Source organism: Eleginops maclovinus, chromosome 19, assembly GCF_036324505.1.
Source record: "Eleginops maclovinus isolate JMC-PN-2008 ecotype Puerto Natales chromosome 19, JC_Emac_rtc_rv5, whole genome shotgun sequence".
NCBI classification, from domain to species: Eukaryota; Metazoa; Chordata; class Actinopteri; order Perciformes; family Eleginopidae; genus Eleginops; species Eleginops maclovinus.
In genome coordinates, this window is record NC_086367.1 from 15,407,811 (window position 1) to 15,435,648 (window position 27,838).

Consider the following 27,838-nt stretch of genomic DNA (forward strand, 5'->3'; position numbering starts at 1 on the left):
CAGGAAGTTGAGTGATGGTTTAAGCAAACTGTGTAACATAGCATGCATTAGTGCTACTAGTGTCTCATTGTGCAATCCAGAATGAGTGATTTCCAAATTTGCATCTGTGTGTCACACTTAGTCATACCCATGTGTCCCTCATAGGGTCCCTTCTCAAACAAAGCAGAAAAGGGGCAGAAATAAACGTAACAGTGATTACTCTGTTAATATATATAGCTGCAGGGGCAGACAAATGCACCCATCAACACAACAACACAAACGAGCATGTGCATGATAACAGAAGGTTGAATAAGATATACTTTATTTTTCTAAAGTGACAAAAGCAGTGTTCAGTCTGTCTTGCTCAATGTAAACTTGATTATAAAACAGCTTTTCAGATTTATATACAAATAAATTACTGTATTAAAAAATACAGGCGTGTATTATTATGTTTTCCTTTTAATAAGCTACTGATTGTATTAGACGCTATATTCAAGAAATCTGACAGTAAAGTCTAAAAGTCCAGTCACAGTGTTTAAGCTTTAAGATGGACGTAAACAATGATATCTTGTTGGATAATAGAACCACTGAAGTATGTGTTGTTTCGTCCAATGAGCCAACCTGCGAAGCAAAAGTGTTGGTTTCATGGTTTCAGAGCTACAATATGTCACATTGTAGAGGATGCAGTAAAAACACTGATGGGGCTTTACCATGTTCTTTGAGGAACATTGCCACCTTGTGGAAGCGGACTGTTGCTGCAGCTGCACTGCTACTTGTGTAGTGTATTTCCCTTTTTTCATTTATATTATTTCATTTACCTTCTTATTGTCTCTTAACACTGTTTAAATGCCTTTTATGCCATATGTAAAAAGTCTTAAATTGCTCTTTTCTCAGGTGCTATACAGAGAACAGTGCAGGCTATTGTGTTTTTATATACACTTGTATATATACAGCTCCGAAAAAAATCACTCCAAATTTTTCTTAAATCTCAATCTCTACATGTATGGCAGCCATTCAAGTGTCTGATGAATTCTAGCACAGAGAAAAGTTGTCAGTAGTTTATGGAATACAATAATAAAAAAATAAAAAGCATTTAACTCAAAGACATATCTATAAATAATAAAAACTGATAATACTAAAGTAGTCTCTTAATTTTTTCCAGAGCTGTATATTTTATACATAAAAATACACGGCCCAGCCAAAAAGAAGGTCACAAGCCTATGGGCCAGTGCTATGATCTGGGGTTGCTCCAGTTGGTCTGGTCTAGGTTCAGCAACGTTATGTGCCCGAAGAATGAGGTCAGCTGACTCCCTGAATATACTGAATGATCGGGTTATTCCATCAATGGATTTTTTATTCCCTGATGGCACGGGCATGTTCCAAGATGACAATGCCAGGATCCATCAGGCTCAAATTCTGAAAGAGTGGTTCAGTGAGCATGAGACATCCTTTTCACACATGGATTGGCCACCACAGAGTCCAGACCTGAACCCGATTGAGAATCTTTGGGATGTGCTGGAGAAGACTTTGCGCAGTGATCCGAATCTCCCGTCATCAATACAAGATCAAAATGAATTAATGCAACTCTGGACAGAAATAAATGTTGTGACATTGCAGAAGCTTGTGGAAGCGATGCCACAGTGAATGCATGTTAAAGGCGGTCCAACGAATATTAGAGCGTGTGACCTTTTTTTTGGCCGTGCAGTGTATTAGTTAAATGTTTATGTTGTATCCGTGTCCAATTCATTTGTCCTTGTTTTATGCTATATGTCTTTTTCTGTCTTATAGAGCCAATAGAGTCGATTTTAATTCTGATACATTATTGTTTCTACACAGCTGACAGATCTTTGTAGAAACAAAATTGAAACTCTTATTGAAAAATTCCCAGTGGCCTTTTAAAGTATTCAAAATCTGACAAATAGGTTATTATGTTTGTTAATAATACTAATACGTATGCTAAAAGTACATACATTTGACTATGGATCATTTTTAATATTTGTCAGAATGAGCCTGAACATTTTTATGTGAAAAACAGCCTGATTAATTCTCTTCCTTATCCTTCTCACCACACATTCCTATAATTCATCCTTCCCGGCTCTGATGGGGCAGGACACTCCGGTGCCTTTGAGGCCACAGTAGCCTTTTGGTACTTTTTTCAGGTACTGCTGGTGATAGTCCTCAGCGTAGTAAAACTGCTGCACCTCCAGAATCTCTGTGGTGATGGGACCGTAGCCTTTTTTATCCAGCTCCTAGAGACAAAAACAGACATAACCAACAATGGTTACTCTACAGTTATTGCAAAACTAAAGACAAGAATCAGGAAAAATGAAAAAAGTCAGAGGAAATGCAGAATTGCATTTCACATAAATGATAATTAAGGTAGTTCATCTAATGATATACAGAACTACTTGAAACGCAGCAGTGATGTAGGTAAAATCCCTCAGATAGACATCTTTGTGAGGAAAACACTCGTATGCAGCATCTTCATGTGTTCTGTGGCCAGTTCCCATCACCAAGCACTGACATACATTGAGCACTTCTTGCTCCGTAACTTCCTCAAAATGAACATAACTCTTTAAATGGTTGTTTTATTCTGCAGTGTAGTGAATGTGAACTTTCAATAGCTTTCACTAATACAGTAAAGAGTTTTTGCTCCTCAACTAGAAAGCAGGTTGATTGAGTGACAGAAGAAAGGAACATCTTTTTCTTTCAGTATTTCAGCTTGCTTCTAAGCCCCTCTCTGTGGGACAAAGCATCAAAGAGTATCCGCTCTCTTTGAGAACTCCTTAAGACACATTCATACTTACACTTTTCTAAACACCTCGAGAAAAGGGTTCAAACGCACTGAAAAGAGCAACCTCGTTCACATAGACACACACACACACACACACACACACACACACACACTTTAAACACTTCTGACAGATATATCAAATACCTGCTGAGCCGAGAGGTTTTCTCCATCTAATAACACAAGCACTCAGTCCTCTATAGATCAGTGCACCTGAGAGATTACAAAACAACAAGTATGAGCTGCACCGGGAGTGTCTGAGGGCAACAAGTAGGTTGCATGTAGCGTGCTACACCTCAGAACTGTATGTAGCACCGAGGAGCTCTGCTCTATGGGGGCGTCAATTGGCAAGGTTCAGCAAGCATCATGAAACAGGAGCTGAATATATCCAACCCGGGTTCAACCGGTTCTTATCAGCTTCTTTATACACCACACACTTCTATTATGCTGTCATGGATACAGTTGGAGAATTTCAGGCATTCTCTATTCTTCTTCAACGCTCAATATGTTATTGTCAGCCACTAGGGGTCTCACAATTAAAATATTAACAAAAGACTGAGTTTAATGTGTGGGACCACCAGATTCATCATTGCAGTCATCTTCTTTAGGGACATTTCTGTAAATTTGCTCATAGTTCTTTTTTTACTGGCAGACTAAACTGTTAAAAATACGGGATAAAGCATTTTCAAATAAAAAATCCAAGTTCCTACAATGCTGGCAGGATGACAATGGATGTCTCTAAGGGTTCAAGCCGATTTGCCACAAATGTTTTCCTAGGTAGTTTGTTTGAAAACTTAACATGAGCATATTAAGTAGGTTTGAACTGCGAGCCAAAATAATCCCCAGAGATATCCTCTTTTTGAAAACTCACAAACACGGTGAACGCATCTAAAAAGACTGATATTTCCTAAAAAGGAGTCTCTTGTGAAAATGTTCCCAACTTCATAAAATGGTTACAGGTAACTATTGTTTTAAAAGGTTGTTCTACTTTACCCAAGTGACCAAATAAATCAATTAATGAGGCTGTAAAGACAATCTTAAGGAATTAGATCAAAACAACCCTCCAAAAACTTTTTTACAAAAAACATAGCATATCAATTACATGGTTATCATACCCAACAAACCATTCAGTGACAGTTGTATGTAAGCATTAGTTTATGATGTTTCCCTAATTATTTGGCCCACACGAGACGTTTGATTAGATGGTGAACTCTTCCATTCTTTAGATCTCAACTTTTGACAATCGGTCTAGATTATTACAATTAGTGTAATTGTTTATCAATCTTTAGGTAATTTGAATTGGATTGGAGTTTAATCTTAATTATTCTAGTGAGAAATTCCCATCATGAGTTTCTCCCATTTGAGGAAGTGGGAAAAAAATAGTTTTGGTCTTTGCTATATTAAATAATATTTCATTGAGAAATCTGTTGTTGAAATTGTAAACCATTCATTTAGAAACTAGAGACTCCCCTTTTAAGAATGTATATTTGCATGGTAGGAAATACAGAATTGCTGTTTCTTTCTCAGTTAAAACCAAATAAACCATTTGTAGCGGCATCACATCCTTTACTGATGCTGAACAGACAAATTATAGAAATTATTGATTTGGATAGAAAAAGCTTGGCATCTATGAAGCCATAAAATAAGTATTACCACAAATATATGAGTGAATAATGTCAGCAGCGGGGTAGTGTATAATTCTGTCCACATGGAGGCAGTGTGGCACTAGATGTGTGTCTGTGTGTGTGTGTGTGTGTGTGTGTGTGTGTGTGTGTGTGTGTGTGTGTGTGTGTGTGTGTGTGTGTGTGTGTGTGTGTGTGTGTGTGTGAGGTGATGCAGTGGAGTCAGTAAATCAAAGCTGTGCGCCCCACAGAGAGGCTGAGGCAGCGGCTGACCTCTACGTCCTCAGCGGCTGCCGCTACAATGTGAGGGCTCTAATCCCCCTGCAGGGAAGAACCAACATCCACAAACCAAACTGCAGCCAGAACACAAGCATGGACATATTTATGGTTTAAATACACACTTTGTGCAGTCAAGAACCCATTTTTTCTTGCCCAGATCCAACACCATTGTAGTAAACCAGTCGACACAAGCAAGGAAGCTTTGTACATGATGGCCTAATTAACCAGTCATTATCACCAAACCACTGTAAAGCCTCTAGGGCAGAGGACGTTTCATATGAGGAGAACACAATGTCCAAAGAAAGGTCTGCTTTTCAAACACCCCCGCCCTGACACCCCTTTCTCGCTCTCCATCCAGCCCTGTACAGCAGTCACAACACGGCGGCCATTTTAGATCTATAAATCAGAATGCACAGCGTCACGCCACTGTGTATAACCTTATGTGGCTTCACTCTCCCTCTCTCACACTGCAGCAGCAGCAGCAGCAGCAGCAGCAGAGGAATGGATGGAAGGATGTTCGGTGTAAAATACGGCAAAGATGGAGGAGAGAAAACCGAGATGTCCTCAAGTTAAGCATTTCGATGCCGCCAACAATGATGTATAAATGATGGCTACATAGAGGGAGAGAAATGTGTTCATCTGTGTTTTTGCACGTGTGTAAGTGCTTGAGGATAGAAAAAGAGGATCATGAGTACAGTACACGTTACATGTAGGTATAGTTGGGGTGTGTGCGAAATTGTACGATGGGGACACAAATCAAGTCACAAAGCCATTCTATGGGAACTTGCATCCTCTTTGATGACAAAAAGTGGGTCCAAATGATGTGAAGTGTTGGGGTTGTTTTTTGGTATATTAGGGTTAGGGTTGGTATTAGGCATATTCTGCTCATGGTTAAATCGCAATGGGATTGATGTAAGTCAATGCGATGTCCTCTTTAGTGACAAAAACAGGTTTGTGTGTGGGGGTCGAGGTCTGAGCTCACTCAGCCCAGTCAGCCCTTCCTTTCTTCACGCCTGTCGGAAAGACTCCCCTGTCAAAGGCATGGCTGAACGGGTGCATCTCTCTCTCTCCTCGTTCTGACTCTCCACTGCTGACTCTCTCTCTCTCTCCCATGTGAGCACAGACCACCGCTTCGTGCTACCAAGTCCTCCTTGCTCTCCAGCCAAGCGAGAGAGCCCCTCTCGCCATCACCATCGCCAGAGACGGCCTCAGGACACAAATAGGACGTGACACCCCAAGAGAGGGTGGAGGTGGAAGACCAAAAGGAGGAGGAGGAGGAAAATGTACTCTCTCCTGTCTTCCTACCCCACTGCCTTGTCTCTCTCTGTTTTTTCCCTGGGAAGGCCTACGGCTGCAGAGTGGTGGGGAAGAGACGAGCATTGACATAGAGTTTGTGACACTCGATGAGTCATGGTGAAGACATTTGAAGAGGGATATGACCTCAATTCTGTGATTTTATGTAATCATCCGTTAGTCCACTCCGTTACTGGTGTGGGGTTACTGGCATTTACGATGTTGTGGGCTCCTTTCTTCTCTTTTTTATTCATTTTTCTTGGTGATGATGACATTGCAAATGTCATTACAAATTGAATTTCATTCATTAACATTACCCTAATTAAATTCAGTCATGCCGAAGCATGTTTGCAAGGATTACATTCAAATATAATAATTTAAGTATTGTATTAGGTATTGAGACCTTTTATTGCATGCAAAATTGCAAATCCTCCATGTAAAAACGCTGCAAAAATACTGCATATACTTTTTAACTATTGTACTGCAGAACATAAGTACTAAAAAGTGAATAAAATGTTGCCTGTAAAAGCAAACATGTTATTGAATTATTGGGGGTTACATTATTAATGCAAATACTGTGTAGGCAGTGTTAGTGCTTTAGCTGGTCTGGATGTAGCCATTTTAAATTCTTTATTTTATTTTCTTCTTTATTTATTTATACTTTTGTAATCTATAATATGGCATAATATTCAAAATATTATAAAAGATGATTGCGTGTTTCATATTGAAAATATTGATCTTTAACTAAGCTGACAAAAATGTAGTAAAATAAATAAATAATTAAATGTAGTGAGAGCCAAGTAGCAAACAAAGAAAGAAAATACTTCAGTAAACAACAAGGTCCAAGGTGGTCCTTAATATCTCACTTAAAGGTACTGAGTGTCTTCGTTTTCAGAATGTAAAGACAAAAGACAATAAATGGACAATAAATTCATTTGCCCAAACCTAAAACAAATGTAACTGTGCGCTGCACACCTTGAGCATAGAAAGCCCTTCAACATGTCGAAAATGTAAATACGCTTTGAGTACTGCCAAACTGAAAGCTGCTCGGCGGTAAAATGCTGGTAACAGATAACTGTGTCTCTGCCTGAAAACACATGAAGTTGGCTGACATGATACTTATCGACTAGTCCACAGCACCGCGCTTGCCCTGGATGACCCTCAGGGAGAGAGACGGAGCAGGAGTGATGGAGAGAGGACGAAGAAGGAAGACAGAGATGGTGCAGAGACACGCAGGGCGAAATGGAGGAAAGTGAAGAAGCACAGTATGGGAGATTATCCGGAGGATGATATGAAAACAGACTGTAGTGAGGAGGTGAAAAAAGTCTGAATGATAGAAGATAATAAAAGTGTACTTATTCCTGCCAGGTTCTGTAAAATGCCTTATATGTAAGACCTTCATGTACATCACTGTGAGCTAAAAGACGTGCTTTCCCTTCGTGTGTCTGCACAGAGGATGAAGAGTGTTTTTTTTCCCCTGCCCTGCTCTGTTCATCTCTCTTTCTCTTCTCAGCGCGGGTCAGGCATCCATTTTAGCTTGGCTCTAATCTTCAGCGAGCGCTCCTACATTTTGTGAGCGAGGAAGCCAACACTCCTACATTTTGAGAGGCAGAGAGGATGCACACACTTCAGTCTCGAGGCGGTGTGCTCCTACGTTGTTTTTTTATGTTGTTATTTTTTCCCCCTAGGGCAGACAACAAGTAGCTCAACATCTGAAGACTGAAAAAAAAAACCTGCATAAGATCATCTTCGCATTCTCGAGATGAGCGATCGGCTTTTTAACATTTCGGCTGCACTGTACTCAATATCTAAAGATCAGTGTCTCACTTAAGGATGGGCATTTACCTCCTGGAAATTATAAAGTTATTTGTGAACATACTTCTTATGAGTTATACTACTAAGGGTTATTTCAATGGCAATACTGCCTCATAGATACGCAAATTAAATGTCTAGTTGCGTTCGATCAGTACGGCACATCGCAAAAACATTTTCATGTAAAGCACACAGAGATAAAATGCGAGAGATGGGGAATAACTGGAAGGGTGAATCTGACATTTGAAGACTTTTCAAAATAAGAGACATTTGACTTGAAGCCTGGTTGCAAAACCTGCTGATACTATGCCCCGTTTCAACAACCTCGAGCTTCTCGTCAAGACATCTAGCCCCAAACAATCCCCCCCTTTTTTCCTTCTCCAGCCATCATATGAACCCCTGTGCACCCCCCTGCTCCCCCCTTTCAAGCTCATTAAGTTAGGATGCCTTATCAGAGGCCACACTCACCCCTCCAAGGCCTTACACATGTGCGCGCACACATGCAGTATCCTAGCTGGCTTGATAAAACCTATTGTTCATACATGCACACCGATCGTCTCGCTCTCTAACACACACAAACATATATAGAAGCCCCGTTCTTCCATTTTCGTTCTCCAAACCATCTCTAACCCACCCCCACCCTGCACTCTCCTCCTAATCAACTCTTCCCATCCCTTCACTCTCACCCTCCACTCAACCCCAACCCCCCCACTTTACCCAGCTCTGGGGAGACACATTTTAGCAAAGAGAGAGGGAGGGATGGAGAGAAAGAGAGAAGGGGAGAGGAAGAGACGGGGGAGACAGAAAGAGATGCACTCCTCCTCTGCTCTGCTGCCACAGCGGCTTGGCTACAGAAGCCTTTGATGTTCTGCAAATTTCAAATTTCATTATAAAGAACCCCCTTCTCCTCTCCCCTCTGCCTTCCCCCTCCTTCTCCTCCCCCTCTCTGCTCTCGCGCTTAAACAAGCTTTTCTGCCTCACTCGTCCTCACCCCCTTCTCCCCCCCCCCCAATGCTGAAGTTAAGAAACTGAAAGCCCTGCAGAAGAGACTCTTCGTATGGGTTAATTATTCATTGGGCTGTGCGTGTATGTGCCAAATGTATGTCTCCGTGTGTGTCTGTACGTACATGCGAGTGTGTTTGTGAGTCATGGGGTGGCAGTGGGGTGGAATCTGGATTTTGCGATGCCCGTCTTATCTCCGATCGTCTTGGATCGCCTCCACCCACTCACTCTTGTCACTCTACTGAACATGCACTCACTTTCCTGATAAGAGAGTGTTGGCCTTTTAGGATGAAAACACTCACACTCATACACATACACACACTCACACACTCGCACACATGGACACACACAACCAAGCCCTTCCTCTGTAAAGATGCCATTTTCAAGCCAGGGTGTTCTTCAGACTCAGCATCAATGCGGCAAGGCAACCATTTCAGGGCAGGAAGCTGCCATTTTGGTTCAGAGCGTGTCAGCTGCTTTGAGAAGATGCGTGTCCCGGTGGCCCTCAGATGAAACTGGGGTGCCACTGAAGTGGTTGACAGATCGGTAGTGTCAGCAGTGTTGGGGGGAGAGAGAAGGGGGAGACGACTCTGAGAGTTAGTTCTGTGGATGTTCGTAAATGGGTGTGTCTTTTGGAGTGTCTGCTGCAAACTGAGTGAGGGTTTCAGCCTTTCCCTGGCATGAAGGTGACAAAAAGATAATGCTCAATATAACAGCCTCTTGTGTGCTGTAACATGAACCCGTGGCTATATTTGGTTGGTTTTCACAGTTTATTCACAGGGTTATGGTGTAGTCACTACATGTATTAGCTAGGCATGAAATGTGTGTGTGTGTGTGTGTGTGTGTGTGTGTCAGTCATATCCATCTGATCTGATTGCCTTCCTCTTTTTCTCCCCCCCGGCCCTTCGACACCTTCCTGGTCTCAGCTGCCACTCGTCTTTCACCTTTGACCCCAGCCCAAGGCCAAGGTTGGGAGGTTGTCGCCATGGCAACATGAACAACCCTGTGGCCCGTGAATGCTGACCCCGGGACCCCTAAGTAACCATGACGATCATAATTTGCTCCCCTCTGTCCATCCAGCTTGTCCATGAATATCATTTAGAGAGAGGAACAGACCAAAGTGATGCAGGGATCGACGGATGGATGGACTAATAGATGGACAGATGGACAGATGGATCAAAGAACAAAAGAGCGACGCGTGTGCCATTGAAAGCACGAGCTCTAGAAATGAGTTTTGATGACCTCTTGACCCTCTTCCTCTCTTGAGTTAAACAAAAAGGGTGTCACCGATTGGATGTAGATGGGGATCAACTTATCTGAGGTGGCGTAGCTTGAGTAAACAGCATCAAACTCTGAGAGGTCACCACTCCAGAGACTGGCTTTGAATACTTATTCAAATAACTGGGACTACTCTAAACTGCAGCGAAGCCACGCATAATGAAAAAAACGCATTTTGAGATTACAAAAGGAGGTTATGCTTATTCCTCATTTTGTAACTTTTATGATACAAAACACAAATACCTACTGTTGAAAGTCATTAAAGAAGAGCGTCTATCTGAAGCCTTAACAGTGAATAAGGGCTGCAACTAACATGTATGTTCATTATCGAGTAATCTGAAAGGATTGGCTAAATCGTTTGAGACATTGGGATGGCCTTTTTTGAGATTTTAATGACCAATGTCCAAGGTGTTGTTTTTAAATGTCTGGTTTTGTCTGTTCAATCCAATTCAACTTTATTAACTTCAAATTGTTCCATTCAATCGTGCCCAAAGATATTCAATTTAATAAAATATAAAACAGAAACATTTAGAGAAAACATTTAGCCTCAAAAATCAATCATCTGGTTGGCTATGATTTTCCGTGGATCGACTCATTGTTTAGTCAACTAATCGAGGAAGCGCTACACTGAACATCAGGATACAGTTTTTTAACCATAATTCACACTTTTTAACAAATGCTCTAATTCCCCGCATGTGTTTGCTTATAAGTAAAAAGAATTGTGAGTTATTGATGCATGTTGTGTGTGTGTGTGTGTGTGTGTGTGTGTGTGTGTGTGTGTGTGTGTGTGTGTGTGTGTGTGTGTGTGTGTGTGTGTGTGTGTGTGTGTGTGTGTGTGTGTGTGTACTATACCTGCTGGAAGGCCACTTTGCTCTTCAATGCGAGATCCTGTTGAGTGGGGTTGGATGTGTAAATGGCTGAACGATATTGAGTACCTTGATCATTCTGCTGCCTCATACCTGCATAAACACACACACAAACGGAAAATGAGACACCCCACATATAAGCGAAACTACAGCAATCACAACAGACATAATATAATTTGCATTTAAAAGGTTTTGACAATTATGTCATCATCCTGCATCTTGAATTCATGAGGACGAAGGAATTCAGAGATCACAGCAGATTTAGGCTTTCATTAGGGAGGCCTGTGGTGTGTAGGTGTATGTGCTCTTGTAGGTGGGTGTATTTCCTTCTTCTTTCTCTTCTATGTGGCACTGTCAACATTTTCATCAGCTTTACATCAGTGTGTTTGGAGGAGGCCCAAGCCTAGTGTACCTTAATTAGGGGGCCAAACAGCCGCCATCACATCTACGCTTTTCAGAGGCTACAATCCTGAGCAGTTCTGGCATCTGTGGACCTCTCCATGGCAGGCTTCTGTTTGCCTTTATCTCTCTTAGTCTGTCTCCCACTCAGCCTTTGTTTCTTCTCTTCACTGAAAAGCGTCATTCTTCTCTTCATCTATCCTTCTAAATCCTTGTCTTAGTTAATCTTTGGCCTCCTGTGATGGGCCGTGTGTGTTCTTCTTTAAAGCTTTTACAGCTTTGCCTTTCTGCCTGCAGCAACAGTGGCTTAGTTCACTTAAACAACAGACCCCCCCCCCATTTTTCCTGCCACTTAAGTTTGTCAAACTTTGAGTATTTTTCAGTGATTGCCAAAGATCAGTGGTATATATGAAAGCCTACAGCAATGGAGGAACTGCTACTGCTTCTGTCTGAGACCTTTTTTATATGCAGTCTTTTTTTCTTGTCCCTTTCAAAAAACTAAACTGTATGCAGTGTCTTTTAGGCAACAACATAACTGTATTTGTGTTATGGTAGCATTCGTTTCTTCTGATCTTCCAATAAAAATCCAACTTTGACTGTGTGACTATGTTAGCAAACACTAGCATTTGGAGATATTTTGCTTTTAAGATTCAGCTGAGAATGTTTTTTGCCCATATAAGTTTTCACATGTTTGACATTTTGTCACACAACATATTGCAAGTGACACCTGTTAATATCTTCCATGTTGTTCTCTTTTTATATTGTGAAAACTGGTTTTCACTGAATGTGCTGACAAGCTGTAGGGACACGATGCCTGCATCTCCCTGACACAGTGATCTGCATATCATGTTCTCTTTAGATTAAATGTTACCTTCCATCATGATGTCACAATGAATCTGTGCCACAGTCTGTTCAGATATAATGGCTATAAGTATTCATCTGGTCTTCATTCAAATCAGAGCTGACAAGCAGACGTAGCCCGCTCTCAGACACACACTGAATGCTTCAGAGAATTTGCCTCACTGAAAACGTCCTCAACAATATTAAATGGTTGAGTTGTTCGAATATGATAAAACAGTATGTTGTGCGGATAACCCCCTTAAACAAATGTGTTTACTTCAGTCTCTGTCCAGAATCCTAGAAGGTATTTTTCTTTAAAGTCTTTTCTACAAAGCAGATTACCTTTGAAATCTTAAATAGCAGCCGTGAGCCAGCTAACATTCACATCACCTCATACTGAATGGCAACGTTAGCCTCTCCACAATCTCTGTCTACGTTTTTACCCTCCACTCTAAACCTCTCACACACATTTTCCAAACCCATTGGTTGTCCCGTCACCAGTTATGTTGGTGGCTCAATGAAGCTCTTCTTAAGCCCAGAGGGCCAGGTCTTGACATGGTCACCAACGTCATGGTCCGTGGTTGTCATTTGTTTAATTTGACTTGCTGCCAACTTCAAGAAGGCATGTCTGATCTAATATGAGCAGTCAAACATGAGGAGGTGACAGTAGAAATAACAGCCAATGAAACATGAATGATAACCTGCATTAGTATTCATTATTAGGATTAGTTGATGTGTGTTATGTGGTAATCTAAATTAAACTTGAAACAACTGAAGGCTAAGTGCGCTACATTACGAGCACTAGAGTTGAATGGCCCAAGTATGTGGTAAGTGAAAGCTGAGACAAAAGGTTTATGTAAGGTCCGCATCCTTCGCTTTTGGCAATCATAGACAATAAGTGTCTGTTGTAGTCGATTATTATTTGGCAGAGCCAGGAGGTCTAGTTTGGGTTAACTTCCTTTGCCCAAGCAACTATTAATTTCAATGCAAAGACGATGATGTTAAGCACGTCTAATGTTCCTCATGCTAACACTTCAGAATCATTCAAATTCAACTTGAATGTCTCTACCAAATTTCTAGCTCTCGATCAAACTCTAAAATCTAGAAATCTTAGTCTGGACCAAAATGGTGGCCGGACCCACAGACCACCATGACCATCCATAGGGTTATGCTGCTGGTCAGGCTTAAAACATTGGATTTCTTATTCTACTATTTCATAAAGATGTATTTTTAAATGTAATCCAAATATATTGTCATTTGTCTTTCTCTGTCCTTGCATCCATGTCGATCCTCACCCTCCTTTCTCTCTATCTCTGCAGTGCTGGATGTCGGCCATCTTGCCCCCAGCGCTGTTGTTCAGTGACGAGGCTAATGGTGGCCCCTCCATCAAAGGCCACCGAGCCTCTCTGCCATTGGCTCTCCACCAGAGCCTTTATTCTGATTGGCTGGCTGGCGGGGGTCTTGTGGCTTTACTACTCCCTATGACCTTCCCTGCTGACCCAGAGGTTCTGACCAGCTCAAACACACATACACACACAAACATGCATGTGAATCACAAGAGGGAAACCTATATATCATACATCATACAATGGTTTTCAACTTTGCAGGAAAGGTACACATTTAATTTATCATATAAGAAAGTAGAGACATCACAGAATTGGTTAATGATATGGAATATCAAAGGAAAGTCAAGAGACAAACACCCTTGAGTTGTAATAGTTGCTTCCAACACAAAGACCATTAACATTATTCATATCTTAAGAAATCCCTTCACCATCAGACAGGGATATACTCCCCAATCAAAATATTAACACCATCCAACACATCATCCTAGGTTTTGTCTTTACTGTGTCCAAAACAATGCCCATAAGAAATCAGTCAAACAACGGCAGCAAATACCACCCAAAAAACTCAGATTTCCCCCTCATGCCTCCGCCGTCTCTCTTGCTTTCTCCATTTTTAACAGCCCCCTTCGTTATTTTCTCCATCCATCAAAGGCGGCAGTAATTATTAATGAGAGCCTCCCTGTTCCCTCTGCATTATTCATGAGAGCCTTGCCTCTGAAAGCTGAGGGTAATGGGGGGTGGACAGAAGGGGAGTGGCTACGGGTCACACACGCGCACACACATATATACACACCGCCTCTCGGGGTCACTGACCTACGCCCACAAAGCCAAAAATATTAATTAATATAACCCCCTAAATAAGAAAATGTAAAAGTAGCCCCGTCAACACGAGTTCAAATCAGACAGAGTGGGAGGGTGGTGGCGCATCTGAAGTCTCTGAGAGAGTAGGTGCTCTCTCCAGCAGACATTCATGCACAAACCTGCATACACAAACGTACATGCATAAACTTCTTGTGCGTGTTGTGTTTAAACCCGCTGAGATTTCTTGCAACTCTGTAAAATCTCTTCCAGTACAGGCAAAAAAAGGCACCGCTCAGCTTGTGTCTGCTAGCATGTTGAGGATAAAAGCCTGTCATATCTTCCACTTCCAACTTCACCTTCACTCCTTCCTTCTACAAATTGAGCTCGTTCACCTTTTGTCTTTAGCTCTTCCCTTATTTACCTATCAATCATTTTTTTACATCCACCTTCTTTACTCTATTCTCAATATAGGCATATATATATATATATCAATATTATATATATGTATATATATTTGTGTGTGTGTGTATCGAGGGGCGGTGACAGAAGCATGCACTAAGCAAAGACAAGCTTGTGTTTTTAAGTTGCAGGCTAAAAAAAAAGGAGATGAAACAGTAAGAAGGGACGGTAATCAGATTAAAAGGGATGCTGGTAAAGAACTGCTAAATAGGAGGAAGGAGAAGATGAAGAGACGGAGATGGAAATATCAGGCAGCATAGAGTAAGAGCAATGTACCGATGCGTGTAACGCCCCTCTACAGAAGCGATGGCCTGACCCGGGCTTATTCTCCCTGGGCGTCTTTTTACACAACGATCCTTCATCCGTTAACGACTGTAAGAGCTGAGATTAGCCTCACCTCTCCACCTCTCTATGTACCGTCCCTCCTTTCCCTCTGTTTCATTCAGCTCCCTCATTCCTTCTGTATCTCAGCACTCAAGAAGATGTAAAACAAGAAAGAGGTTGCAAGTAAGGCAAAAAAACCAACCTATTAATTACAGAGAGGAAAGAATAAAAATTTCAGCAGTTAGGCTTTTGTCAGAGTCCGCAATTAAAAAATGTTTCTGCGTAATTGGTGACTTTTTGCATCCTTCTGCGCTTGGAGGAAAAACATTTGAAGTGAATTTGGAATTATTGCACTTGGCAGTGCTTACCAATTAGACTGCAGCAGAGTGAGCACTAATGAACAATGTGATGTTTCTTTTTTCGTGTTATCCTCCTTATGTCTACCCCCTACATCATTTTCCCTACACTGTCACACAATGTAATAATTGTGTACCCACTTCAGTTCTAGAGAGAAAACCCTGCCCTGCACCCAAGCTGAAAAATCAGCGGGAATTATTTTGGGTTTTTCACACTGATGGAGTCTGACCAACTATCGTTATTTCTACTATTTTGTCAAAAAAATACCGCAAATGAGAAGAAGGAAATAAATTTAATGCCTGGTTACTGCAGTCTTCCATCTCATGTGTGTGTTTGTGCGTGATAGTACTCAGGGTTGTGCCGTGCCCCGCGGTCCCGTTACGAATGTGTGCGTGCCAGCAGAGCCCTCTCCTCCTCTCCCCTCTCAGCTGCTATTTTTGCCCTGTTCTTATGTAAGCTGCTCCTGACGCGCTGGAGACAGAGGCAGAGTACGGAGTTGGGATGGTTAGAGCATCCCCAGTGGACACACACATACTCGCCTGCACGTGCAAACACACACAATCACACACACCCCGAATATATATTCTAAGGGGAGTAAATATGTGACATATGCAAACATACAAGGCAACACAGAAAGCAATGCGCTGCTGGCTGTCGGATGGTGACACTATACATACGAAGGCACCCTTAAACTAACACTAGGACTGTGTATGCCTTGGCAATAATACCATGTGTCTGTATACATGACTTAGGTGCAGATCTTGTAGATTACCGCAGTAACTATAGTCATGTCGTTTTAAAATCTGTTATATCTCAACTAAGCTTCCATAGTTTCCCTCTATTGGAGCAGTGCTCTCTAACATGATCACTTCATGGTTCTGGGCATGTTGTCAGAGCACTACGACTCTGGCCCTTACGCTGTTTATTTTTAGCTGCATCTAGAACTAACAAGTGTAGCTTGTTATACTCTTGTACTCAAATCAGTCCAGATGAGAGCAAGTTAAATTCCGCATATTTGATATCATAAGTTAAAGTTTGGCCATAAAAATATATATAGTGATCAGACTGGTTTTACCATGTTTCTATCAATAGGTTCTGTCACTCAATCAACTGTATACATCACATAATCATTTCAAATTCCACAGACATTTTATCCAATTAGCATTGCTGCAGATCACTCCAATAATATACAATAACTTCCTACATTTTCTGTAGAAAGCAGGTTTAATTTCCCTGAACGTTTTTATAAGACGCGACTAATTTAAATATGCACATCTTATTTCAGAGCAGAAATCTTTTAATCACAGTTCAAATTAATTTGTGTGATGTTAAGTCAATTTATAAACACTGAAATGACTCCCAATTTTGACAGTTGAAATTAATACTGCAAATATTTAGGCTCTGTGTGCATTTGTGTGTTATTTGGCATAACATGCAGAACACCGTTGGTGAGGTGTCTGACTGTAATCAACTATTAGCTCAAGTTAGAATCTGATGCCTTAAAAAAAATGTTCTAACCATCTCTCTTTTTTCTAACATCTTTTTTGCTCTTATCGCTACCAACACCCCCCTCGCTTCTAATGTAATTCCTCCTATATTGTTTAAATTATGTTCTTATCCGTAAAACATATTTAATTTCCATGCAAGGTGAACACATGCACAAAAAGCTGATAATGTTAGCTAACAAAACTAAATAAATAACAAAGAGGCGCTCAAGTTAAAAAACGTACATCTTCAACATATTCAAACAGAGACGCATAACTCAACCCCCACAGCGTGCACACACGTGCCGCAATCTCCATAAATTAGGACCGTCAGTGTGCGTGAGGGCGTAATAACTGACACCTGGTAATGAGTACGCCATTTCCAGCCAACCAGCGGAGAGGGAAGTGGTTGGGTTAGAAGTGTGGGGGTTGCAGGGGTCACAGGTCAGGGGTCAAGGTCACCTCCTGCGGGGTTTGGCTTTAGATGGTGGGGGCATCCCTAAATTGAGGGATGTAGTGACACTGGGGGTACCCCGACAGGGAATTGGCGTGTGTCGCAGCCAGCTGGGGTGAAGATATCATATAAGGAATATTCATGCTAATTTTAATTGTCAGAAAGTAACTGCCACCAGCGTGACTTGGCAGATGGAAGACAGCTTGATTTATCTCTATTTTCTGACCCGACCACGTCTGTGTGCATGTCTGATAAGCCATTTTTATATTCTATGTGACAGGGTATTTTTGTTGCTGAAGAGTATATATCACTAAGCAGTAACTACACAACCCTGCTTGTAAGGAAAAAGTTTAAATGGAGAAAAATGGCCACCATCACTGTTTCTGGAATTGCACTTCCACCTAAAGTACCTATAATATATCACCTTTCTACCGTGTGACTCTGCAATCTACCTACAAGGGTGAATGTGCATGTACGTGCAGACGTTATCAAATGAGGAAGGCCGCCTCGGCCATCTTAGCTGTGCATTTGTGTTTTGGTGTCTTTTGCTGTTCCCTGACGCAGCAGCCTACACCATAAATACTGCATGGCCTAAAAAAATACAGAGGATGGAGGGAACGTGGAAAGAGGAAGCAAAGGAGAGGGAAAGGGATGAGTAGAAAACAAAGAGGAGGGGAAAAGCCTCAGTTGTTTAGGAGAAGAGCGGTAGAGTGGGGGGGAAGGGGGAAGAGATTGGAGAATAGGGAAAAGGGGGGAGGGAGGCTGAGGAGCAGGGAGGAGAGAGTGACTAAGAGATAAAAGTGGAGTGAGTGGATGCGAGTCTGTTTATGTGATGAGCGGATGGCCTCGGGGAACGGTTGACTCACTGCGCTGCTCTGCGGATGTGCCGACGGGCTCCGGGCCGCTTGCTCACTCACTTGCCTCGCCCGCTGCAAAGAGGACAGGGATTGGGGTGGGGGGGATGGTTGACTTGGGTGCAGGTGAGACGGTTTAGGTGCAGAAGACGGGATGAGAACGGGAAAGAATGTGTAAAATTGATGAAGGAAAGAAGCAAAAGGTGATACATAAAGCGGGGTTCCCAGAGAGGGAGCAGAGTTCATTCTATGTTCAGAGGAGCAGATAAAAGGATGGTGGGGCAACTTTGGGAGAAGCAAAAGAGAAAATGTAGTAGTTGGTAGGGCAAAGAAGTGGCAAGATAAGATCCTTCAATCCTCAACTGGGAGCGATGTGGACAGTGGGTACAGGGATTGAAACAGGCCCTGTGTTTTGCAACAAGGAAGTATCCATTGAACAAACTGACATGCTGTGTGTAGCCTTTGTGTGTGCAGCAAATTTGTGTGTTCTGCCTATTCGCATTTACGCACAAAAGAGTAAAGCCGTCTATGAGTAGGCATAATGAGCACTTGTGCATAATGTGAAGTGAACAGTATGCTTGTGTATGGAAATGTGTGCACAATTGATCTGCAGTGTGTGAAAGAACAGCAAGATGTGTTTGCATCTCACCAGTGATCTAAATAAATCAAATCATGTTCTCCTTCAACCCCAACGATGAAACGGAGCGGCTCTTGCCCTCAGACGTGCAGATGTCACTTTGACTGTTGAGTTCCTCTGTGCTCTAAGTGTTTCCATGCACAAACGTGTGAAGGTATGTTACTGAAGACTTGCAGACTTAAGAAACTTATAATTTTGGAGCGTGTTAAAATGGGGGGGTCTTTATGCAACATCCCAGGGAAGCCAGCAGATTGAGACTAGCGTTGCTGAATATGGAAAGAGGGCACACAGCAAAGGCTGCTGGGAGTTTCTGATTGGCTGCTAATGTTGCTATCCAGGCTGGGATTGGTGGAGCTGACGCAGCCCGACATCACGTTGTCGGGACTAAACCCTTTTGAACTGAGGCAAAGCAGAGAGGCACAGATCTCAAAACACATACACACACATGTGCATACACACTTTCAGATACACACACATACACACACACACATTAGAAAAGGAAGTATTGCATGCAACTGAATATGCATCTGCACATGATAGTTCCACATGCACTCAACATAAGGGTGTATATATAAAGCAGGATGGGCTCCGTGTTGATCTTGTCAGGAGAAAACAGAATTTATAATGTTCCTGGGCTCCATATGTGATGATCTCTGGTGAATCGGTGCAGTTGAAAGGGAAAGGAGCGAACTTCCTTAATTTCTCCATTCTCTTTTAAGCCTGGCTCTAAGGTGGACAGAATAAATTGGAGCTTAAGCATGCGTGAAGGCACAGCCAGCGGGCCCCTTTCCACCACTCCACGCCACATTTGTCAAATCAGAGGAGTTTCTGCTACACGTGAACCCAGAAACGGAGAAGGGAGAAGCGGCAGGGATTCACATTTAAGTCACGCACAAGGAGTAACACTACAAGAAAAAGAAAGGAAGAAGTATAGCTGACTTTGTGGTTATTTCGGAATATGTCGCCTGGCTTTAACTGACAAAAAAATAAAATAATAATGAAGTTTATCGTCAATAAGCGGCATGCTTTTAATAAAACATCAGATGAGACAAGGCAGTGAGTCAGGGGAAATGCATGACTACTCTTCTGGCCTCACTGCCTTTGCCCCGTGGCGCATCGGCTCGACTCTGCTTGTGCCTTCGCCCGTAGAAAGACGTGTCTCTGCCCTTGGCTGCAGTGAACTGAAGGACCTACTCTGATAGAGTTGATGTGGACGTCTCAGGTAGACCTAAACAGTAACTTCCGTCTTTGACTTTTTTTTTTTTCAACACACTTGGACTAGAACAGGTGACGTTGAATGTGCATGACTACATACACCTCATACGTGAGCTTTTTGTGGTAGATGCACAACATGGCCGACATTCAGCTTATGTAGGTCACACTGTGTAGCAGAAACAACCATGACAGATGCAAAAGAGATGACAGAGCTGATGTGGGCAACGTCACAGAGTGTGTGCGTGTGTGTGTGTGCGTGTGTGTGCGTGTGTGTGCGCCTGTTTAAAGGCTGAAGGTCGGGCCTATGAATCTTTGATCCATCTCTTCCCAACTTGTCATGCCCCTCCTTGCATTTAATATGAGTGAGCAGAGTACCTCTTTGCCTGTCCATTCGCCCTCTCTCTCTCTCTCTCTCTCAATCGCTCTCACACACATGCGCACACACACGCGCATGCACGCACACACACACACACACACACACACACACACACACCCACACACACACAACCCTACAAACAACCCTACACATACAACCTCCAGGTGCATTAATGTTCTTACATCACCTCCCCCAGTGAGCAGAGAGAACAAGAAGCAAGAGAGTCAAGAGATGGGGTATAGGGGATGGGGTTCTTGTCGCCTCTGAGTGGGGTTTGGGGTGGGGGATGGTTCTAAGAGATAGGTGAGGTAAAGCCTTTTTGAATAGGAGATTGGATGTGACAATGTAATGTTTAGTGTAGAAATATGGATCAGAACCCAACCAGAGTCAAAAAGTATTGGCAAATTAAAGTTTGAGCATTTCTTGTTTTAATTAGTTAAAGAACATGTCATGCACATGCTCCGACACAGTACGTTTTTCTGCAGTTATGGTTTGAACACGCACCAGGCTGGTGTGTCTTTCCATGGATGGTTGGATCTCAGACACATTAACACTGTCTGGCATTGAGTTACACCCATGAGACCACCCCCCATCACCACGCACACGCAGCCACACGTCTGGGCATCGTCCTTCTGCTCTAATACACCCCGTGACCCTCGGGACGGCTCTTATTTTAGAGGGAATTTTAGGTTTTTTCTATATGTGCAGGTTGCTACCTTGTGTGGGATCGTGGTTTTCCCAAAAGCGTTTAAGTAGTTCCTCGAGGCTGAGATCTTCCGGGGAGAAGACCACCCTCACCACCTCAGTTTGACCCGTCAGACCTAAAGTACAATCACAAGGTATGACATTAAAAAAGGGTTAGCAATGATGTCAATGACACATTTCTTGTGAAACAAAAAAAAAAGCATGGTGAAAACCGCAAAGGAAAGATTGCAGAATAGCACCCTTGAGTCGTTGGTGTCATTGAGTGCAAGCGCCACAGGTAGAAGACATTCAGGTTGAATCCACCCTTATGGCACACAGGGAGGGGGAAGAGAGTGGTAAAGACAGGTAAAGATACAGAGAAGGCACAGTAAAGGTTAAGGCTTATAGTGAAAAGTTGCCAAAAGCACACAGACCCTCGCTCCAGTCTGCAGCTGCCAGAACCCCAAAGCTTCAACAAGCTGCCTGCAGGCATTCTCTAACCGGGGAAGGCTTTAGGTCTCACATGCGGGTGCACAAACACACCAGCACACACACATTCAAAGCAAAAAAGATGAATTTCAACACCTGAATCTAAACACAGAGGTGTTAGCTTAAGCTGTATAAATAGTAGCCATTCCCTGGTGTGTACGTACACATACAGTATATATACACACAGGCATGCCCATATGGATATATGCATCAGATGCATTGCAGACAATGGGAGAAGGGCTGCCATCTGGCCTGAAACCCACTTTTTCCTGTAAAACACTTGGCACGTAAAGTATCACCTCATGCCAAATGAACACTGAAGACTTCACCTGTTTAAACAGTATTTGAACTAAAATCAAAATAACTCTGTCATGACGGTCGGACAGCAAATAGTCAGATTATACTGGAGCAGTTCACCCTTTTTTTGTCAACATGTAATAAGGACATTATCAGTATGTCCCACTCTTCTCCTGTGTACATGGTCTCACAAACTGGCTCAAATAATGTGACGACAAGGATCTCCATTTTTGGTTTACAGGAAAAAAAATGAATTTATTAAAACTAAGATTAACACAAATTAACAACAAGTTAGAAAAACCAGGCATGAAAGCAATGCATGGCTGTGCAAAACCTGTGCTTTGAATGTGTTGACTGTGTTAAACAAAAAGAGGAGGCAGTGGGGTGGACATCAGCTGTAGGGAGGGAGAATTCAAGAGGAAGCACATGACCCAGCTTTTAGAGCGAAGTGCAGGTGAGTTGTAAACCAATTGTTTACCAACGTTGGCAAGGACTGTATACGATACACAACCTTCAGCATATGCACACATTCTGCTCTGGTGAGAGCCAGAACCAAGTTGTGTTGTGGGTTCGCTGTATGAGGCAGTAATGCAGTAAAAGTAGATGTCATAAGACATAATGTGAATATGCAATGATTTTTGTCGTTTGTCGCATCCAAAGTGGGTGAAAGGCTAAAAAGTGAAGCCACTAAAGCTGCTAGAGATTCAATGTTTTGGCTGAAGGACACTTCAGCAGAGTGAACAGCTTTCTGGGAGATGCTGGTCTGCCAAATTAACATGACATTGTGTTGCCCTTTTTTGTTTAATTGTTCTGTTGGTTGCTTTATGAAGAGAAAAGAGCAGGCTTGGGCCCTTGTATTAACATTTAAAGCCATTTTTATAAGCCTCATGTTGTGGTTATGAGGGCAGTTACAGTCTTCTGTAGGTAGTAACGACAGGAGTACCATGGAGTATTTTTATGTTGTCTGTTTGGTCAACAAAAGGGGTGATATTGACAAAGAAGGTAGCAGTTCACGCTTAGTACTGCACAAACAGGCAACATTGGTTTCATGACCACAATTGTTCCTAACTTACCAACAGATTTAGTTGCCTAAACTTTGGCAGGAGTCATTTTTAGATCTAGGTTGTTTTAGAGGTGGCTGAAAACACACCAACCTCTTGTGTCAATTAGGTTTGAGGAGTGTTGGATTTAACCGCCTGCAACGTTGTAGAGCTAAAGCACAAAAGGTTACAGCATCAACTCTTGATTCTGTATTTCAGACACACTGCAAAATGGAGTGCATTGTGAGTCAAGATAAAATATGCTGATTGGTAATGACTTCTCCTATCCATCTCTCAGCTGTCTGTCCTTCCAAGACAAATTTGACTGCACCTCAACCTCTCCTATTTCTGTCTGTCAGACCATACACCTATCCATCTGCCCGTCCGTCCATCCTTCCCTGGCTCTGCTGACAGTTCCATCAGCCCTTTCTTTCTGTCCGACTGTCTGTCCGTCCAGCTGTCTGTCCTGCCCTGGCTGTGTTGACAGCTCCTCGGTCTCATGCCGTCGCAGTGTTCTGCTCCGTCATGGCCACTGGAGCGACGCCTGCACTCCCTCAGCCGATGGACAGGCAACCATTCTCTCTCATACTTTTTCCTCAAATTTTATATGCCCGCAAAAGTTTATTTTACCCGTTTCCTCACTTGCAACAGCTCTCAGTCACTCTTTTTCTTTCCTCCTCCATAGCTGACCATCGTTTTGCTGGAAAGCTGACAGAAAGAGAGACTGGGAGGCAGACAGATAGGAAACATACAATCCCTTTAAGGACTCTGCTCAGAAAGTCTGCCAGCCAAGCCAAAAGCGCATTTTCCCTCCTCTCCATGTCCCCCATGCCGCGCCTGCACCTAGACTCTTTGCCTGCCTGTAATGATGCAGCCTCTGAAATGGAGGAGCCCCAAACTAACGTGTTCATGATCCCTAAAACACAAGAAAGACACAGAGAAAGCTAGAGCTAGACATCTTCATATGAATTAAATATCAATGCCCTACATGAATCCATTTGAACTCAAAATGAGGATAAGGACAACGAAATTAATTTGGACGTAGACAGGTAAGTGCTTTGAAAGCAAATACACAGAAATCAAGTTTGTATCTCCGACATCATGTTCGCCAAATCACAGTTACAGGGAAAGAAGCCCATTAATGGCGCTTCATTCAAAGTAACGTCTGTTAGCAAAAAAACGCCGCAGTACATCACAGTACAGAGCCCAATCCTTACAAGTAGGTCATGGGGGGGTGGGGATGGGGGGTGCAGCCCATCTGGAGCAGTGCATTCTGAGTAGTTGACTGCAGATGAAGGGAAGGCGGCAAGAGGATGAGACTGCCGTACTTTAAAAAACCCTTTATGACTCTGTATCTTTTCCCTTTGCATGTTTTGCTTACTTGGACCCTGATTTCACAGAGAAATGTCCAACCAAGCAACTTCACCTCCTCAAACGGGGGAAGCAAGATCAAGCAACAAATATCAAAAAGTAGAAGGCATGAATATGTGCAAATACACATGAGATGAAGAGTGTATTACCTGAGCAAACTTCTTGGTAATTTGGGTTGGGTGTAAAGCCGCCGGCATAGCCAACCTGTGTGGAGAAGACTCCAGGAAGCTGCCAAAAAAGTCTCTCAGCTCCCCAGAAACAGCCCAAACCTGGACATAAAGACAGCACATAAACACACAAACAACCACAGCTTAGTGCTTTTGTGTTAGCATAGTATCCATTCATTTTAGCAAAATGTGTCAGAAACCACAAACTGGTATCAAAGGATTCCGTAATAGGTAATACAAATGTGCCATTGTACCATCTCACCAAACATGATGGTCTCCATGCCTTCTGGAAAAGGCTCCACAGTGGGATTCCCATTGACTGCATGCTTGTCTGTGAGGCAAAACAGTGTACAAATGTGAAATCAAATCATAACACTGCTATTCAACAGCACAAATTAAAGTGTGTGTGTGTGTGTAATAGGGGCCCATTAGCGGCCCTAACTAGGCCTCAAAGGTCAACACTTCTTTACAGGATGACCCAGGCCAGCGGATCAGAGCCAGAGGATTCTGTGCTGGAAGACATTTAAGAGATTACACGGCTTTGACAGCCATTCTATCCCTGCTGTCCTCTCGTCCATTCCCACAAATAAACAGGATCTTTCCTACTTTACTATAGTATATGCCTTTTAATGTGAGTGTTTTAAGTGCTAGTCTTGCCACTTGTGGATGTCCGTAAAGTGAACCAATGACAACATTATGGGGACATACGCCTGTGTAACCTTCGGAGCAAAGGAGGGCCTCGCAAATTAGACCCTTCACTTTGTTAAAAATATCCGATAGGTAAAACAAACTGGAGTGCTGAGAGGTGGCAGGGGGGTGGCACTCTACTGCCAACTGCGCTGCATGGAATTAGAGTGCTAAAAATGAAGTGTGCATGTGTGTGTGCGTTTGTAGCTCACAGATGTGTTAGGAGGATTAGGGTTTAAGAAGACTGAGGTGACTTAGCGTGCAAATCTCCACTAAGCAAGGCTGGTTTGTACTGCAACCACTAATATTAGTCTACAGATAAACAGGTCACAGGGCACACTAAGAGCTTAGGCCATACCCATAATGGACGCTTGCTCTAAGTTCAATGTGTGACTGCTCCCTGGCTGCTCAGAGATGTGATGTGTGACATTGACCTGAATAGAAACAATCTCTTATCTGATACAGCCATAATAGTTAATTTCCTAGATAGGCCTGGGATGATCTCCGCAACAGGCCACAGACCAGTTACCTGCAGTTAATGTGTTAAAGAGTGATTACTGTAAGGCCAGATAGTACTGAAGCATACAGAAGAAACAGGGCCATGTCTGTACTTTAAAGATTAATAAGCGTTTGGAAGAATACAGGGAGCAAAAGAAGCATCACAGCACTCAAGCTGATAAAGTGTCTTGGTGGGCCACCTAAGAAAACACTTTTTGATATGAGACAAAGTTGTTTTGTGCAGTGACAGATTGGAGGAGCATAAAGGACTTCTGAAATGTCACAGAGGCCTTGGCTGCCTTGAGGCAGTCCTTTCCTGCCCTCCTGTTGTGCAACAGTTCTATCTTTTAGCAGCAGGTTTTTTGGCACTACCAGATCATGTCGCTGACACAGTCGGCTGCAATCAAAATACATCTGTGTCAGTGACTGTACCGGATTAATAGTCTCAGTCCACAGGGGTGACTTAAGGTGGTAGGCTGACACAAGAAATCTTTATCCTTCTTCTGTGAATTGGTTTAGTCTCCATCCTCTGCTCACTCTCACCCTCTTGTCCTGCATTTTCTGGCCACAGAGATAAAAGGTACTGAAGTTGCCAAATGACGGAGGGAGAAAATGTGAGAGCGAGAGAGAGACAAGTGTGCGATAGAGGAGGAGGAGTGGGAGGAGGAGAGATCAGCCTGCCAAAACAATAAAAGGAGTAAATAGCCAGTGAGAAGCAACAGATGAGGGTAGCAGAGAGGCAGTGAAGGATTCTTTTGGCTTACGGACCACCATGCCTTTGGGCGCTTTATAAAAAAGAACAAGCACTTCCATCCAAGAGAGAACACAGAGAACACAAACAAGAAAACAAATAAACAAACAAAAAAAGGGAGGTAAAAATGAAGACAGCCAAGAACACGCCGACACAGCACTGTCCAGAGAAGCCAACTCCAATCCAAGATCTCCCCCCACCCCTACATGTCTCTCCCAGCTGCTTTCCATCTTTGCTTCACACTCTCTTCCTTACACCACCTTCCCATCATCCCTCACTCTCTTCTCACAAACACGTGCCCACCCTCCTGCACACAAGCACGCAGTCATTCGCACACAAACCTCTGCTGTGGGTATTTCTCCCATGGATCATCTGGCAGAGGTCCAGGTAGTGCCAGGCTGGCTCCTTTCACTGTGCCTAGCCCAGCATTCCCCCCTGCCAGCCCAGCGCCCACACCCCATTCTGCCAGAATTACCCCAACCAACACAGAGAAAGAACTGGCTGAATACCCTCACTACACTGCCTCACCACGCCAGCAAAAGAAAGAACAGAGGATGACCAAAAACAAGCAGGGAGGGTGACTGAGAAAGAACATGGGGAAAGGATTCATGAAAAGGATTTTTTTCCCAACTTGGATGAGATATGGGCGTAATTTATTTTGTGCACCTCTTTTTTCCGAGGGTATCGGGAAAGCACAGTGCAGGCTTTACAGTACAGCGGAACTGAAGCGGAGTACATTGGCCACCTTTTGTTTTTTAGCATGGCAGTTGTAGGCGGCTGGACCAGAACCAAAAGATCGGACCCTGCCGCTGTGCTTGTATCATGGTTACCATCAGTCAAGGGCACAACAATCTATCTGTTGCTTAGGGAATAGCGTCTAGTTTGACTTGTTTCGGATGGTATGTGGTCTTTGTTACCCTTCGATTATACCCATGGTCCTGTGTTTCTCACCCGTAAAACTGAAGTCCAAGCGCTGCTGCCCCCTCATACAGAGACACGGGAGAGGTGCTATCCATGGATGCCAAAACTGGTGACGGAAAGGTCGATCTCCAGGCTGCTCTGTTTATTTCCTTCCAAAATCCATTCTCTCCCTTTCCCTCTAACTCTCTTCCGCTTCCCTCCCTCTCGCTATTCCGCTTTCTAGCTTCACACAGGTTGGCAGAGAGTCAGGCACGAGTCGTCGGAGGAGGCTGAAGCTTTATACTGGTGCCAACTACCCTCTGCTGAATGGGAGGATGGGTAGGGGCGAGAAAGAGTGGGGCAAAGGAAAGGAAGGGGAGGGGAGTAATGAGGCAAGGCTGGTGGGAAGTGGTCGATTTTCAAAATCAGTACGAGGTAAGTCAAAGAAACTATGCGACTGTGGCCTCAAAACAATTCCCACAACTT

The 27,838-nt window shown here is 43.1% G+C and overlaps 1 protein-coding gene across 1 annotated transcript; it reads right to left on the reverse strand.

Moving 5' to 3' along the window:
- Positions 1 to 284: 284 nt before the first annotated feature.
- On the reverse strand, positions 285 to 27,631 carry msrab (methionine sulfoxide reductase Ab). The gene is made up of 6 exons (XM_063908080.1): positions 27,404 to 27,631; positions 24,779 to 24,847; positions 24,499 to 24,618; positions 21,185 to 21,289; positions 10,909 to 11,015; positions 285 to 2,228 (listed from the first exon to the last, which is right to left on the reverse strand). The coding sequence occupies exons 1-6, from the start codon at positions 27,438 to 27,440 to the stop codon at positions 2,055 to 2,057; spliced, it is 612 nt and encodes a 203-aa protein (XP_063764150.1). The 5' UTR covers positions 27,441 to 27,631; the 3' UTR covers positions 285 to 2,054.
- Positions 27,632 to 27,838: the final 207 nt, after the last annotated feature.

Bases quoted from the DNA above. Each gene is read 5' to 3' on its own strand.
- msrab (XM_063908080.1), bottom strand. From the start codon at position 27,440: ATGAGGGGGCAGCAGCGCTTGGACTTCAGTTTTACGG. The intron at 24,848-27,403 runs GTGAGAAACACA...TTTGCCTCACAG, and splicing joins CTTGGACTTCAGTTTTACGG to ACAAGCATGCAGTCAATGGG. The intron at 11,016-21,184 runs GTAGCAACCTGC...GTGTTTATGCAG, and splicing joins AAACCACGATCCCACACAAG to GTATGAGGCAGCAGAATGAT.